The sequence below is a fragment of the Callithrix jacchus genome, chromosome 4 (assembly GCF_049354715.1).
Source record: "Callithrix jacchus isolate 240 chromosome 4, calJac240_pri, whole genome shotgun sequence".
Lineage (NCBI taxonomy): Eukaryota > Metazoa > Chordata > Mammalia > Primates > Cebidae > Callithrix > Callithrix jacchus.
Genome location: NC_133505.1, coordinates 156,459,231 through 156,476,811, shown reverse-complemented (window position 1 = coordinate 156,476,811; position 17,581 = coordinate 156,459,231). Strand labels below are relative to the sequence as shown.

General features: G+C 40.0%; 1 protein-coding gene across 9 annotated transcripts in view; it reads left to right on the top strand.

Annotated features, from left to right (window-relative positions):
* Positions 1-17,581, top strand: part of LATS1 (large tumor suppressor kinase 1) — a 52,043-nt gene that overhangs the window by 22,156 nt on the left and 12,306 nt on the right. For all 9 annotated transcript variants that reach the window (XR_013534625.1, XM_035296946.3, XM_002747105.7 and 6 more), the window contains 4 exons: positions 8,930-10,440; positions 12,776-13,358; positions 15,750-15,932; positions 16,133-16,239. Coding sequence is in view for 8 of the 9 variants with exons in the window: in XM_035296946.3 (XP_035152837.1) it covers positions 8,930-10,440; positions 12,776-13,358; positions 15,750-15,932; positions 16,133-16,239 (2,384 nt within the window). In the remaining variant the exon portion in view is untranslated. The remainder of the gene's footprint in view (positions 1-8,929; positions 10,441-12,775; positions 13,359-15,749; positions 15,933-16,132; positions 16,240-17,581) is intronic.

Sequence of the window (17,581 nt, the reverse complement as noted above, 5' to 3'; positions counted from 1 at the left end):
CAGAATCTTGCTCTGTCACCCAGGCTGAAGTGCAGTGGCGCCATCTCGACTCACTGCAACCTCTGCCTCCCAGGTTCAAGCGATTCTCTTGCCACAGCCTCCCCAGTAGCTGGGACTACAGGCACGCACCACCATACCCGGCTAATTTTTTTTATTTTTAGTAGAGATGAGGTTTCACCATGTTGGCCGGGATGGTCTGATCTCCTGACCTTGTGATCTGACCACCTGAGCCTCCCAAAGTGCTGGGATTACAGACATGAGCCACCACACCCAGCCATAAATCAATTCTTTTTTTTTTTTTTTTTGAGACGGGGTTTCGCTTTTGTTACCCAGGCTGGAGTGCAATGGCGCAATCTCGGCTCACCACAACCTCTGCCTCCTGGGTTCAGGCAATTCTCCTGCCTCAGCCTCCTGAGTAGTTGGGATTACAGGCACGCGCCACCATGCCCAGCTAATTTTTTGTATCTTTAGTAGAGATGGGGTTTCACCATTTTGACCAGGATGGTCTTGATCTCTTGACCTCGTGATCCACCCGCCTCGGCCTCCCAAAGTGTTGGGATTACAGGCTTGAGCCACCGTGCCTGGCCGCCATAAATCAATTCTTAAAAGACAAAGACAGGCTGGGCACAGTGGCTTATGCCTGTAATGAATTCCAGCACTTTGGCAGGCTGAAGTGGGCAGATAATGAGGTGAGGATTTCTATTCCAGCCTGACCAACATGGTGAAGCCCCATCTCTACTAAAAATACAAAAATTAGCCAGGCATGGTGGCGTGCACCTGTAGTCCCAGCTTCTTGGGAGGCTGAGACAGGAGAATCGCTTGAACTGGGAGGCAGAGGTTACAGTGAGCTGAGATCATACCACTGCATTCCAACCTGGATGACAGAGCGAGACTCTGTCTCAAAAAAAAAAAAAAAAAAAATTATAAGAGGGCTGTAGTCATTCTTCTATTCAACAGATTTTTATTGGTCAACCACTGTTTCAGGCTTTTTGCTCTGCATTGGGTAAGTTCTTGCCCGTTTGTGGAGCTTACATTCTGTTAAGGGTGATGATAATCACACAGATATGTGTAGAATTAAAGCTATATATGGTGTGAATGAAGAGAGGAAAGTTATGTGGTACTGTAGACTCATATAATAGTGGGTATCTTTTTGTTTTGTTTTGTTTTGTTTTACCTAATCAAGAAGATCAGAAAAATCCTTCCTCATAAACTGATAATAAAGCTGATATTTGAAGAAGTACAGAGTTAATGGGGATGGATTTAGTGAGTGTCCTTGTGCTTGGCTGCTTTGGCAGATTTTGATGCCACACCAAAAAAAAAAAAAATGAAAATGCTTGGAGCACTGAAAACAGGATTGTGAAATGTAATTGGAGAAGTCCATAGGGGCCTGACTCTGCAGAACTGTTTGTTAATTTTATCCTAAGAGCAGCTGAAGGGTGTAGAAGTGTTTTAAGTAGGGTGACAACATGATTAGATTTGTATTTCAGAAAGATGGCTGCAGTGGATGAGAATGCGTTAGGAGCAAGGACAGATAAGAAGGCAGGTGTGTGTGATAGGAGACATAGTAGTTTGTGACGGTAATTTGGATTTGGGTAATAGCAGTAAAGAAAATGAATGAATTAAGAGGAATGGGAGGGGTAAAATTGACAAGGACTTGGTAATAGATTGCATACAGGGTGTGATGATAGAAGGGAATAGAAGGGGATAACGCTTAGGTTTTTGGCTTAGAAAAATAGATGGATAATAATACCCAAGATTAAGGAAGGAAATGTTAAGAAAGAATAGAATTGGGTGGGAAAGATCATAAATCTGGCTTTAGTTTTCCAAGTGGAGACATCAAGTAGGGAGTTGGATATGTATGTTTGAGCCATGATATGAAATAGGTCACCTAAGGGATGTTACATAAATCAAAATAATAAGATGGCCTGCAACCAAGCTTATTATTTAATAGCTAGTAGGAAGGGATAAACCTGCAAAGGGGACAGAGAAGAAATAGCTAAGACCAGTGGCTCATGCCTGTAATCCCAGCTCTTCAGGAGGTCTGGGCAGGAGGATCACAAAGTCAGGGGTTCAAGACCAGCCTGGCCAACGTGGTGAAACCCCATCTCTACAAAAATTACAAAAATTAGCTGGGCGTGGTGGCGTATGCCTGTTATCCCAGTTACTCAGTAGGCTGAGGCAGGAGAGTCACTTGAACCCAGGAGGCAGAGCTGCAGTGAGCTGAGACCTCGCCATTGCACTCCAGCCTGGGCAACAGAGCAAGACTCCGTCTCAAAAAAATAATAATAATAATTAGAAAGAGCTAAAAGAGAAGGAAGAAAACCAGTAAGGTTTTCAGTGTTTTGGAAGCCAAAGTAAGAGAATGTTTCAAGAAAGGGAGGGAATGGTCAAAATGCCAAATACTGCTAAGAAAGAGATATTAACCAAGATGAGAACTAAAAAATAATCTTGTTGGCTTTAGGATGTGGTGTATTAGTTTGCTAGGGCTGCCATAACAAAATAACACAGACTGGGTGGCTTAAACAATTGAGATTTATTTTCTCACAGTGCTGGAGACTGGAAGTCCAAGATTAAGTTACTGGCAGGTCTGGTTTCTGCTGAGGCTGCTCTCCTTGGCTTGCAGATGGCCACTGCTTTGCTGTGGCCTCATATGTGTGTCTCTCTGCATGTGCATGTGTCTGGGGTCTCTGTCTCCATGTCCAAATTTTCTCCTACAGGGATACAGGTCATATTGCATTAGGACCCACCCTAATGACCTAATTTAATCTTAATTACCAAATACAGTCACATCTGGTGGTACTGCTGGTTAGGACTTCAGCATATAGATTGAGGATTCAGGCCATAAAAAATGAGGGAATTTGTGTCATGGGAGTATAATTCAGACTGGAGTGGGTAGGGAACTAAATAGAATATGTAGTAGCAAAGAACACAAGGTATACCTTTAAGAGGTTTTTCTGTGACGAGAGAGTGAGGACATTAGCAAGAGTGATGCTTTCAAACCATCTATGGTGAAGACCTTTGATTTTTCAGATTTCCAGTTCATGAATCCAATTCATTATTTAATAAAATACAATGAAATAAATTATTAGAAAATGAAAATTTAAGTGCTAGGCATGGTAGTTCACGCATGTAATCCCAGCAGTTTGGGAGGCTGAGGTGGGAGGATCACTTGAGCTCAATTGTTTGAGACTAGCCTGGGCATCGTTATGAAACCCCGGCTCTACAAAAAATTAGCCAGGTGTGGTGATGGGTGCCTGTAGTCCCAGCTATTCAGGAGGCTGAGGTGGGAGGATTGCCTGTGCCAGCAAGATTGAAGCTTCAGTGAGCTGTGATTGCACCACTACACTCTAGCCTGGGCAATAGAGTGAGCCCCTTTCTCAAAAGAAAAAAGGTTAAAATTTTAAATGACATAAAAATATAAGTTTAAATATTTTAGTATTATATTTAACAGACATAAGTTTATTCTGTCAAATTTCTATAAAAGTTTCTCAATCCTCACTTTCAATTTCCATACTTATCTCATGGAAGGCCAATATCAGTTTGTGGACCAGCACCGGCTAACACTTTAAGGTAGAACTCTATATATGGGAATGGAAGAAGAGTCTTTTTTTGTTTTTGTTTTAAGTAAAGACTTAAACATGTTTAAAAAATAATTGGAAGACTCCAGTCAAGAGGATGAAATTAAATATTCAAGAGATCCTTGAGGGTCAAGTAAGCTTCTTGAGAAACCAGGAGGAATAGGATCCAAAGCATAGCATGAGGGAATATTAGCCTTGGATAGAAAGAGGTACAGCCATTTTTCTCTAACAGCAGCAAACAGGCCTAGGTTGTATAGGGAAGCTAAGGTAGTACTTTCTGATGCCTGCTGTTTTCTCTGAAATAGAAAAGCAAGTCATTTTCTAAGAGTGATGAGTGATGGATGGGGCAGGCAGTTTGAGGACACTGAGGACTGGCAATAGTGGAGACTATAGAAAGAGTAGAGTTTCCTGGTGGTACTGAGGCCATTGAAGGATGCTGATCCTCAATTATAGTAGAATCCGTCTGCCCATTGCATCACTTACTCTTTTTTTTCTTTTTTTTTTTTTTCATTGCATTTTAGGTTTTGGGGTACATGTGAAGAACATGCAAGATTGTTGCATAGGTACACACATGGCAGCATGATTTGCTGCCTTCCTCCCCTTCACCTATATCTGGCATTTCTCCCCATGCTATCTCTCCCCAATTCCCCACCCCCTGCTGTCCCTCCCCTATTTCCCCCCAACAGACCCCAGTGTGTGATGCACCCCTCCCTATGTCCATGTGTTCTCATTGTTCAACACCTGCCTATGAGTGAGAACATGCGGTGTTTGATTTTCGGTTCTTGTGTCAGTTTGCTGAGAATGATGGTTTCCAGGTTCATCCATTTCCCTACAAAGAACACAAACTCATCGTTTTTGATGGCTGCATAATATTCCATGGTGTATATGTGCCACATTTTCCCTGTCCAGTCTATCTATGGGCATTTGGGTTGGTTCCAGGTCTTTGCTATTGTGAACAGTGCTGCAATGAACATTCGTGCATCACATTCGCCTTCTGGGTTCAAGCAATTCTCCTGCCTCAGCCTCCTGAGTAGCTGGGATTACAGGCACACACCACCATGCCCAGCTAATTTTTGTATTTTTAGTAGAGACGGGATTTCACCTTGTTGACCAGGATGGTCTCGATCTCTTGACCTTGTGATCCACCCACCTCAGCCTCCCAAAATGCTGGGATTATAGGCTTGAGGAGAATAAAAATTTTTAAAAGGAGGTCTGATAAAGTAGGGGATTAATCTTGGAGCTCTTGGCCAGATGCGGTGGCTCATGCCTGTAATCCCAGCGCTTTGGGAGGCTGAGGTAGGCGGATCACCTGAGGTCAGGAGTTTAAGACCAGCCTTACCAACATGGTGAAACCCCATTTCTACTAAAAATACAAAAATTAGCCAGGTGGGGTGGTACCGCCTGTAATCCCAGCTATACCGGTAGCTAAGGCAGGAGAATCGCTTAAATCCAGGAGACAGAGGTTGCAGTAAGCCAAGATCGCACCACTGCACTCCACCCTAGGCGATAGAGCGAGACTTTGTTTGAACAAAAACAACAACTTGGAGATCTTGATAAGGGCTGCTACTCAGTAAAGTTTAAAAACTTTTGCAGTAGCGGCCGGGTGCGGTGGCTCACACCTGTAATCCCAGCACTTGGGAGGCCAAGGCGGGCGGATCACGAGGTCAAGAGATCGAGACCATCCTGGCCAACATGGTGAAACCCCGTCTCTAAAAATAAAAAAAAAAACTTTTGTAGTAGGAGTAAACAAAAGAAGTAGTTGTGGTCTTGGAGTATAAAACTTAAAGTAGTGATTCTGGCTGGGCACAGTGGCTCACGCCTGGAATCCCAGCACTTTGAGAGGCCGATGCAGCAGATCACCTGAGGTTAGGAGTTCGAGATCAGCCTGGCCAACATGGTGAAACCCCATCTACTAAAAATACAAAAATTAGCCAGATTTGGTGGTGGGCACCTGTAATCCCAGCTATTCAGGAGGCTGAGGCAGGAGAATCACTTGAACCCAGGAGGCAGAGGTTGCAGTGAGCCGAGATCCCGCCATTGCACCCCAGCCTGGCGGATAAGAGCGAGACTGAGTCTTTAAAAAAAAAATGGCTGGGCGTGGCAGCTCACACCTGTAATCCCAGCACTTGGGGAGGCCAAGCCAGGCAGATTACAAGGTCAGGAGATCGAGACCATCCTGGCCAACTTGGTGAAACCCCATCTCTACTAAAAATACAAAAATTAGCTGGGCATGGTGGCACAGACCTGTAGTTACAGTTACTTGGGAGGCTGAGGCAGGAGAATAACTTGAACCCAGGGAGGCAGAGGTTGCAGTGAACTGAGATCGTGCCATCGCACTCCAACCTGCCACAGAGCGAGACTCCATCTCAAAAACAAAAACAAACAACAATAAGAAAAAGTAGTGATTCTGAAAGAAGAGCAGATTTGAGTGGTACCAAAATTTGAAATACAATCATGAGAATGATACTTGATGTAGAGTGGAAGAGGGGAGGTGAAGAAGCTATGATATGAGGGCAGTAGATGGTTCATTCTTATGAATATTGAGGATACAGGATGAAGCTGGGGCTTATGGTAGACCAAATGCTGAAGTTGTGGCTGAATGAGATAGAGCAAATAGGTAGGAGCTCATTAGATGAGAGAAATTAGTGTGACCTCACAAATAGCATGAACTTCAAAAGAGCTGGCTTTTTAAAAGGAATAATATCAACCTGTAAGAACAAATGTTAGAACCCCATCTTTTGGCCAGTTTATTTTTAAAGAAAACCTTAATTTCAGAGGGCTGAAAGGAAAATAATATCAGCAGAAGAAAACCAGCTTCAAGGGGGTGGTGGGAAAGCTTGGAGGAGAGATTACTGATAAAGCACATTTGCTGGCTGTGGAGCTGAGTGGATCCAGAGGGCATAGTGGAAAGGTTCGGGAAGTAGAAAAACATGGAGAGCTCTGTGGGAGGCACAGAACAGCAGGGGTGGCTGTATACTCTGAAAACTGAATGAGTGACATGGTGTATTTGGCCTCAGCTGGCCGTCTGAGGAAAGTGAAAAAGAGCCTGATGGCCAGAGGACTTACCCAGTTTACCCAGAATGATAATGTTCCCCAAAGTCATAGACCCAAAATACTGCCCAGCCTAGATGAAAGGGAGTGTTCCACTGAACATTATGAACATGTACTGCTTTTTACCACGTTTTTCCTCATATGTGTTGTTAGATATATTTTTGCCCAGGATGATGTTAACCTTCAAAAGTATTAGTAGTATTCTTTTTTGTTTTGTTTTTCATGGTAATGAGTGTTTGTATTTGGATCTCTACTTTTGTCATGCCTGGAAGACATTCCCAAGAGGTACCCCAATATTATTGAATGGTCATTAGTTTTTTTCTAGCACTTACCTGATTTCGTCTTTAATATTTACACCTTTAGTCCTTTTGGAATGTATATACATATTGTCTTTTTTTTTCTTTTTGAGACAGAGTTTTGTTCATGTCGCCTAGGCTGGAGTGCAATGGCATGATCTTGGCTCACTGCAACCTCCACCTCCTGCGTTCAAGCGATTCTCCTGTCTCAGCCTCCCAAGTAGCTGGGATTACAGGCGTGAGTCCCCACGCCTGGCTAATTTTTGTATTTTTAGTAGATACAGGGTTTCTCCATATTGGTCAGGCTAGTCTCGAACTCTCAACCTCAAATGATCAGCCCACCTTGGCCTCCCAAAGTGCTGGGATTATAGGTGTGAGTCACCACACCAACCATATGTATTGTCTTTTATACCAAAGTATCTTAGATATTTTTCCTAAGTGGCTGGACTATTCTGTTTTAAATACTTTTTTTTTTTTTTTTGGTATTGTATATTTTCTTGCTTGTTTTATTGATTTGGAAATTTTATTAAAGACAGGCTGTGTAAAATCTATACCTTATTTAATGTTCAGCTAATTTTTCTGTTTTAAAAAACCATATTTAAAGACTAGGCTCAGTGGCTCACATGTGTAATCCCAGCACTTTGGAAAACTGAGGCAGGCAGACCAATTGAGGTCAGGAGTTTGAGACCAGCCTGTCCAACATGGCGAAAGCCCATCTACTAAAAATATAAAAATTTGCTGGGCATGGTGGTGTGTGCCTGTAGTCCCAGCTACTTGGGAGGCTGATGAAGGAGAATCACTTGAACCTGGGAGACGGAGATTGTGGTGAGCCTGTGCCACTGCACTCCAGCCTGGGTGACAAGAGTGAGACTGTCTCAATTTAAAAATATATATATATTAAAATATATTTAAAAGCAGTAGTAGCTATGAAAATTACAAATAGATATACCCTTTGGCTTAATAATGCCACCTCTAATAATTTATCTAAAAATATGCATGCATATATATGAAACCTATATCTGTTCAAAAAAAAATTTTTTTTTTTTTTTTTTGAGACAGAGTCTTGCTCTGTCCACCCAGGCTTGAGTGCAGAGGCACAGTCTCAGCCCATTGCAGCTTTGGCCTCCTGGGTTCAAGCGATTCTCCTGCCTCAGCCTCCCAAGTGGCTGGGATTACAGGCACACACCACCACACCCAGCTAATTTTTGTATTTTTAGTAGAGATGGTTTTAACATGTTGGCCAGGATGGTCTTGATCTCCTGTGCTCGTGATCCAACTGCCTTGGCCTCCTCAGTGCCCAGCCATGGTAAAATTTTTTTAAAGTGAGGAAATAACTTTATATACTGATATGGAATCTTCATTTTATTTAATGAGAAAAGTCCTTGTTAGTATAGTGGTAAATAGAAAAAAGAAAAGAAAAAAGCTAGGCATTGTAGTAGTACATATAGGATATTTAGTACTAACTTGTATCTGTATATCCCTGAAGTACCTTATTAAAGAGCATTGGTCAGCTAAAGGACAGAAGTGGATATGATATTATACTTTGTGAATTTTGAGCCATCAATCAAGAATACTTTTATTTTTTTGAGACAGGGTCTCATTCTATCTCCCAGGCTTGAGTGTAGTGGCATGATCTTGGTTCACTGCAACCTCTGCCTCCCAGGTTCAAGCCATCTTCCAACCTCAGCCTTCCTAGTAGCTGGGACTAGAGGCACGTGCCACCATATCTGGCTCATTTTTTTGTTTTTAGTAGAATGTTGCCCAGGCTGATCTCAAACTGGTGGGCTCAAGAAATCCACCCACCTCAGCCTCCCAAAGTGCTGAAACTTTGACCAGGAGTGAGATACCGTGCCCAGTCAAAAATAAATAAAATTTTAAAAGATAAAAGGAAAACACTTACTGAAATTTTATTTTTATAACTATTTTTTTCCTAAATTGAGCTAAATAACAATAAGAGGTTAAAAACATGATTCTTTTTTCTCTTTATCTCTCTTATGACCATAGGGAATGTGCAACAATCAGTTAACCGCAAACAGAGCTGGAAAGGTTCTAAAGAATCCTTAGTTCCTCAGAGACATGGCCCACCACTAGGAGAAAGTGTGGCCTATCATTCTGAGAGTCCCAGCTCACAGGCAGATGTAGGAAGACCTTTGTCTGGATCTGGTATAACAGCATTTGCTCAAGCTCACCCTAGCAATGGACAGAGAGTGAACCCCCTACCACCACCTCAAGTAAGGAGTGTCACTCCTCCACCACCTCCAAGAGGCCAGACTCCCCCTCCAAGAGGTACAACTCCACCTCCTCCTTCATGGGAACCAAACTCTCAAACAAAGCGCTATTCTGGGAACATGGAATACGTAATCTCCCGAATCTCTCCTGTCCCACCTGGGACATGGCAAGAGGGCTATCCACCACCACCTCTCAACACTTCCCCCATGAATCCTCCTAATCAGGGACAGAGAGGCATTAGTTCTGTTCCTGTTGGCAGACAACCAATCATCATGCAGAGTTCTAGCAAATTTAACTTTCCATCAGGGAGACCTGGAATGCAGAATGGTACTGGACAGACTGATTTCATGATACACCAAAATGTCCCTGCTGGCACTGTGAATCGGCAGCCGCCACCTCCATATCCTCTGACCGCAGCTAATGGACAAAGCCCTTCTGCTTTACAGACAGGGGGATCTGCTGCTCCTTCATCATATATAAATGGAAATATTCCTCAGTCTATGATGGTGCCAAACAGAAATAGTCATAACATGGAACTGTATAACATTAATGTGCCGGGACTGCAAACAAATTGGCCTCAGTCATCCTCTGCTCCAGCCCAGTCGTCCCCAAGCAGTGGGCATGAAATCCCTACCTGGCAACCTAACATACCAGTGAGGTCAAATTCTTTTAACAACCCATTGGGAAATAGAGCAAGTCACTCTGCTAATTCTCAGCCTTCTGCTACAACAGTCACTGCAATTACACCAGCTCCTATTCAACAGCCTGTGAAAAGCATGCGTGTATTAAAACCAGAGCTACAGACTGCTTTAGCACCTACACACCCTTCTTGGATACCACAGCCAATTCAAACTGTTCAACCCAGTCCTTTTTCTGAGGGAACCACGTCAAATGTGACTGTGATGCCACCTGTTGCTGAAGCTCCAAATTATCAAGGACCACCACCACCCTACCCAAAACATCTGCTGCACCAAAACCCATCTGTTCCTCCATATGAATCAATCAGTAAGCCTAGCAAAGAGGATCAGCCAAGCTTGCCCAAGGAGGATGAGAGTGAAAAGAGTTATGAAAATGTTGATAGTGGGGATAAAGAAAAGAAACAAATTACAACTTCACCCATCACTGTTAGGAAAAACAAGAAAGATGAAGAGCGAAGGGAATCTCGTATTCAAAGTTACTCTCCTCAAGCATTTAAATTCTTTATGGAGCAACATGTGGAAAATGTACTGAAATCTCATCAGCAGCGTCTACATCGTAAAAAACAATTAGAGAATGAAATGATGCGGGTAAAACCTTTTAAAATGTCCATTTTTATACTTAATCATCTGTTTACTTGGTGTTTATTTTAAAATATTGTGCTCCAGTATTTTTCATTCTTTTTATAGCTTAATACAATATATTATCAGTTACAGAATTTAAAAAGTAAATAAATATTAAAGTACATTTGATTGTAACCATTTTATTTTAGTATTTCAAGATTTACTCAGAATTTCCCATAATAAAATCTTGTATAAATTAAGAAAAATATAATTTGCGATATACAGTTTAGGTGTACATAATACTTTATATGGAAATTGAAGCAAGGGTTGTTTTCTAGGTTTTATACTTTATCTTACAACATTTAAAGATAAACTAATAATATGTAGGTCTCATCTCCTGATACACTTATGAAACATTTCTTTTTACTTGTAGAAAATTTGAAGTTTATAGGTTTATTGATCACATAGATCTTACTAGAAAGTGTCAAAGAAGTTCTCTTCAGTTATTTCTCCCTTCTGATTTCATTTTTATAATATACTGGAGAAAAATGTGTTGAAATTAAGTCAAACTATACTAAAGGGAGATCAGAGTAAATAAACCTATGTAAATTATGTTGTCATTACACCTAGATCTCTTCACTAGATATTAAGATGGTATTGTCATCATTATTGTTTTTATCAGATGCTTAGATTTCAAAGATTTGACTCCTAATCTTACATCTGTTACTCACAATTCAAGAGGCTTAACCTTGTGATTAAACATCTTTATGACTTGAGAGAACCATTCTTTTTAAAATTATTTTCCCACCAGGCAAGGTGGCTCAGGCCTGTAATCCCAGCACTTTGGGAGGCTGAGGTAGGCGGGTCACCTGAGGTCAGGAATTCAAGACCAGCCTGACCAACATAGTGAAACCCTCATCTCTACTAAAAATACAAAATTAGCCATGCATGGTGGCACATGCCTGTAATCACAGCTACTTGGGAGGCTGAGGCAGGAGAATTACTTGAACCTGGGGGGCGGAGGTTGCAGTGAGCCCAGATTGCACCATTGCACTCCAGCCTGGGCAACAACAGCAAAACTCCATCTCAAAATAATTTAAAAACAAAAAATAAAATGATTTTTCCAAATCTGATTTACAGTATTTTTATTCCATTTTACATTTTATTAAATGATAAATTCCATAATAATCTCTATGACTTATCTATATTTTAGTTCTTAGCATTTCTTACTAAAGTCTGTTTGTATGTATTTTCTTAGTTTATTTTTCCTTTTTCCTCTTCACTTTCACTAATAGCTGATTTAAACTTTTATGGTGTTGGAAGCTTTGCTGACTTCTGTAGTCTCCATTACTGTGTAGGCAAGTAAGATTTTGAGAGAAACAGTTCTGAACTAAGTCTGGCACGTCACCCTTCTTAAAAGATTTTGCCTGCAAAAATGTGAATCCTAACAGAAGCATGTGGTTGCTCTATTTTAGTCTTGCATTTCTAGAATTAGACCTCACTTTTCTAATTGAATTCCTTTTCTATTTAAACCCTTTAATTAGTTCTTTATTAATTAGCCTAAATATTTCTCCCTTCTAAATCCAGGTATTCCATATCTATAATACTTAGAAGTTAGTTTTTGTTTTTAATCTATTTTTTGATATCTTCATGAGTCACACTGACTATTCTTTGAAATATTCCTAAATACCCAAAGGATATCTTGTAAACAAACAAGTAGGAGAAACCCTTTGCAATTTGTGTTAGTGGTGAGCCATGAGTCACACCTTTACTCTAATGCCCTGAAAAAGAGAAAAGGAAAGATTATTCATGACTATTATATATTTATTGAGAATGGGCAAGGATTGGTGGGTTAGAAAAGGCATTGTTTTGTTGTTCTTGGTACATTAATTTTTTAGAATAAATTAGCCTGGAGTGGGAGAATTTTTTTTTTCATGAAAGATAAAATGGGAGGAAGGATATTTGAGGCCTAGGCATTACACTAAAATAAGTATATAACAGAGATAAATGAAGATGCATGTTAACAGATACTTGTTTCACATTGAGAACCTTTTTTTTTTTTTTTTTTTTTTTCCGGAGTGCATTAGTGAAGAGTAGAAAGCTGATTCTTCTGGTATCCTCTTCTTGCCCTCCACAGCTGAATTTGCATATGTACTCACTTTGAATATCCTTTTAACTACCTTTTAAGCTGCACTTTTGATCATTAATTTCCTTTGAAATGTTTTCTAGATTTCTAACATGCTTTATTAAAAATTATGATGCATTTAACCTTTAATATATGCCTGAATTTTTTCAAAGCTATTTCATAATATTTAATATTGAAGAAGATAATTCTTATTTAACATCTAGTTTATTTGCCTAGGTTGGATTATCTCAGGATGCCCAGGATCAAATGAGAAAGATGCTTTGCCAAAAAGAATCTAATTACATTCGTCTTAAAAGGGCTAAAATGGACAAGTCTATGTTTGTGAAGATAAAGACACTAGGAGTAGGAGCATTTGGTGAAGTCTGTCTAGCAAGAAAAGTAGATACTAAGGCTTTGTATGCAACAAAAACTCTTCGAAAGAAAGATGTTCTGCTTCGAAATCAAGTCGCTCATGTTAAAGCTGAGAGAGATATCCTGGCTGAAGCTGACAATGAATGGGTGGTTCGCCTATATTATTCATTCCAAGATAAAGACAATTTATATTTTGTAATGGACTACATTCCTGGGGGTGATATGATGAGCCTATTAATTAGAATGGGCATCTTTCCAGAAAACCTGGCACGATTCTACATAGCAGAACTTACCTGTGCAGTTGAAAGTGTTCATAAAATGGGTTTTATTCATAGAGATATTAAACCCGATAATATTTTGATTGATCGTGATGGTCATATTAAATTGACTGACTTTGGCCTCTGCACTGGCTTCAGATGGACACACGATTCTAAGTACTATCAGAGTGGTAAGTAAACTCAAAATGTAGATTGTTCATAATGTAATTTATTGATATAGTAAAATATAGGATGATGATATTGGATGAGAGCCAGAAGACGGGTCAGGTCTTGATTCTGTTGGATAAACTTGGGTGAATCCTTTAGGTGCTTAGACTTATAAAATAAAAGAATGTACTCGATTTGACTGTTACTAAATATTATTAACATTTTTTAGTCACTCCTTTTACATTTTATTTGTCAATATGTCAGACAAATAACTTTTTCTTTTTTTTGATGGAGTCTCGCTCTTTCGCCCAGGCTGGAGTGCAGTGGTGCAATCTCAGCTGACTGCAACCTCCACCTCCCGGATTCAAGTGATTCTCATGCCTCAGGAATAGCTGGGATTATAGGCACCTGCCACCATGCCCAGCTAATTTTTGTATTTTTAGTAGAGACAGGGTTTTGCCATGTTGGCCAGGCTAATCTCAAACTCTTGACCTCAGGTGATCCACCCACCTCAGCCTCCCAAAGCGCTGAGATTACAGATGTGAGCGCCTGCACCTGGCCAAATATCATTTTAATAATTTTTTAATGAATCCTCATATCCACTATTCAGTTAAAGAACTAGATTATTAGTACTTTAGATGCCCCTAAATAATCACTTCCCCTTTTCTCCTCCACAGAGATAACTGTTGTTTCAGAACTTTGTCATTAGCTCTCTAATCTATACTTTTATCACAATTGTATATATTCCTAAATAATACTTCGTTTTGCCTACTCTTTAGCCTTTATTTAAATATAATCTATATATTCTTTGTGTTGACTTGTTTGAGGTTCCTCCATGTTATTCATGTAACATTTATTTTAACTGCTATTTAGGATTCCATTATATGACTATTACACAACTTATATAACCCTAAACACTTTATGATCTTTGATCCTACTTTATCCTCCCAGTGTCACTGTGAGGCAGGATGAAGAAACTGAGCCCTAATTAGATGAAGTAACTTGCCCAAGGTCAGACAAATCAAGGGTAAGGGCTAGGCTTTGAACCCAGGTTTGTCTGATTTCAGGGCCCATGTTATTTCTACTACACCACACTGCCTCACCAAGATCCCTCCAAGCGCTAATGAAAGTGTAAGTCAATCTAACGTTTGTTAAATACTATGTACTTGGTGTTTTATAGTATATTCTAATATGCTCACAACAATCCTCTGAGGTATTATTAGCTTCCTGTGTTGCTATGAACACAAGTGGATTGACATTAAAATGAGTAGAACTAAGACAATTGAAGCTACCTGAATGTTCAACATAATGGAATTTAGTGTCTCCCCAGATTCAACTGAATTATTACTTGGAAAGCTTCTTAAAAATATGATACCTAGGCTCTATTCTTGTCTTTCGATCAAAAATTTTCGGGGCATGGAAATCATATTTTAATCAAACTTCCCAGATAATTATTAGAGATAGGTTTATTTCTTATACATAACTCTAGATAACTTCATGCCATCTATATGTCAATACTTCCAAATCTGTCTCCAGAAATGGCCTTTCTCTGAAATTCAGAATTACTGTCCAACTACTTCTTGGCTATCTTCACATGGATTTCAGATAGGCCATTCAAACTTCACATGGCCCATAAATAACTTTTTTTTTTAAGTATAAATCAGATCGTGTTATCTTCTTGCTTCAAACTCTTCAGTATCTTTTCACTTTACTTGGAGTAAAAGGCAGACCATTTTTATTGCCTGCAAAACGCACGTGTATTTGTTCTTGCCCCATTTTCTGTGGTTCTTGCCCATTTCCTATAGTTCTCCCCTTTATCAGCTGCACTGGTGTTCTCTCTGTTGCTGTTATTTCTGTGTGGAATACCTACTCCTGATTTTCAAATGGTTGAGTCCTTCTTGTTTTTTATGGCTTAGCAGATATCACTTTCTCAGTTGGTCTTTTCTAACCATTCAGTCTTATGTAGCTATCCAGTCATATTTGTTGCATCACTCTGTGTTGATTCTCTGTGTAGGGTATGTCACTGTTTCTTATGTGTGTAGTAGTTTCTTTTGTTTCTTTTCGCACTAGAATTAACCTGCCTGAGAAAAGACCTTTATCTTACCACTGTCATTTATTGAATGAAACACTGATCTAATTTTTTTGAAAGTTTGTCCAGAGTAGTAACAGAGAGTGGCCTTAATCTCCCCATGACTCATATTGTTGTCATTTAACATTGAATAAATTACTAAATCTTAGGCTGTGTGTGTGTGTAAAACCCTTCCTATTGATATCTCAGTGATTTGGCATATGCTGCATCTTAATTTGTCACAAGGGAGAATGCTAACCCTAAACCATTATGTCAAAGGATTAAACAGACTTCAGGTTTACTCTTGTCCTTGTTGCTTTTCTTTATTTACTCTTTTATTGTACAGGTGACCATCCAAGGCAAGATAGCATGGATTTCAGTAATGAGTGGGGGGATCCCTCAAGCTGTCGATGTGGAGACAGACTGAAGCCGTTAGAGCGGAGAGCTGCACGCCAGCACCAGCGATGTCTAGCACATTCTTTGGTTGGGACTCCCAATTATATTGCACCTGAAGTGTTGCTACGAACAGGTAAAGCACTTGATTTCATATGTAATCTCAGTAGGTCTTTAGACCAGCTAAGACATAACACTAGAATATGCCTTATTTTTCAGGTTTATAATAAAAATATTAATTTTACAGTATAAATTGGTGATTTAATGATAATTTCTATTGTATTCTGAGCATTTATAAAGTGCTTATAAATAACTAACTTTGATATCTTATTTTAGGATACACACAGTTATGTGATTGGTGGAGTGTTGGTGTTATTCTTTTTGAAATGTTGGTGGGACAACCTCCTTTCTTGGCACAAACACCATTAGAAACACAAATGAAGGTAAGGTATGGCATCTATTTCAAAAGAATTGTCACAAAGTTCCTATATCATTGACCTTTATTTATTAGTACTTACAGTATTTTAATCTGGAGTTAAAGAATGAACTTGGGCTGGGTGCAGTGGCTCACATCTATAATGCCAGTGCTTTGGGAGGCTGAGGCAGGAGGATTCCTTGAGCCCAGGAGTTCAAGATCAGCCTGGGCAACAATGTGAGACCCCACCTCTCAAAAAAAAGTTTTTATTAAAAAAAAAGAAAAAGAATGAACTTGTAAGGGTATATGAACTCACCAAAATTGCATGTGAACTCCTGTCTCCATCATGCCATATCACCATAATCTTGTATTCCCCCTCACTCATACACCATACTCATTTCATTCTCAAAAAGGTCCATTTTGAAGCTCCTCTGAAATAAAAAACTTTGATGTAAATCTGACAACACGAGCAAGATCTGTATGCAAATTGCTACTGAAAGAAATCATAGGCTGGGTGCTGTGGCTCACGCCTGTAATTCCAGCACTTTGGGAAGCCAAGGCAGGCAGATCACCTGAGGTCAGGAGTTTGAGACCAGCCTGGCCAACATGGTGAAACCCTATCTCTACTAAAAATATAAAAATTAGCCAAGGCATGGTGGCGGGCACCTATAAACCCCAGCTACTCAGGAGCTACGAGGATAATACTTGAACCTGGGAGGTAAAGGTTGCAGTGAGCCAAGATTGCATCACTGCACTCCAGCCTAGGTGACAGAGTGAGACACCGTCTCAAAAAAAGAAAAAGAAAAAGAAATCGTAGATCTTGTGCAGATACAGTGGCTCACACCTGTAACACCAGCACTTTGGGAGGCCAGGTGGGCAGATTACTTGAAGTCAGGAGTTCAAGACCAGCCTGGCCAACATGGCAACACCGTCTCTACAAAAATACAAAAAAAATTAGTTTGTAATCCCAGCTACTTGGGAGACTGAGACAGGAAAATTGCTTGAACCCGGGAGGAGGAGGTTGCAGTAAGCCCATGTAGTGCCATTGCACTCCAGCTGTGGTGACAGAGTGAGACTCTGTCTCAAAAAAAAAAGAGAGAGAGAGATTGAGTGAGAGGGAGGGAGGGATGAGGGATGGAGAGAGAGAGGAGGGATGGAGAGTAGGGAGAGAGGGAGGGGGAGACAGAAAAGAAAAGAGAGCAATCATAGATCTAAATAAGTAGAGACACATACCATGTTCATTGATTGGAAGAGTTAACATAGTAAAGGTGTAACTTTTCATGTAATTAATTATAGGTTTAACTCACCTCCAGTCAAAATCTCAGCAGGATTTTTTGTAGATATAGATGAATCAATTTTAAAATGTACAT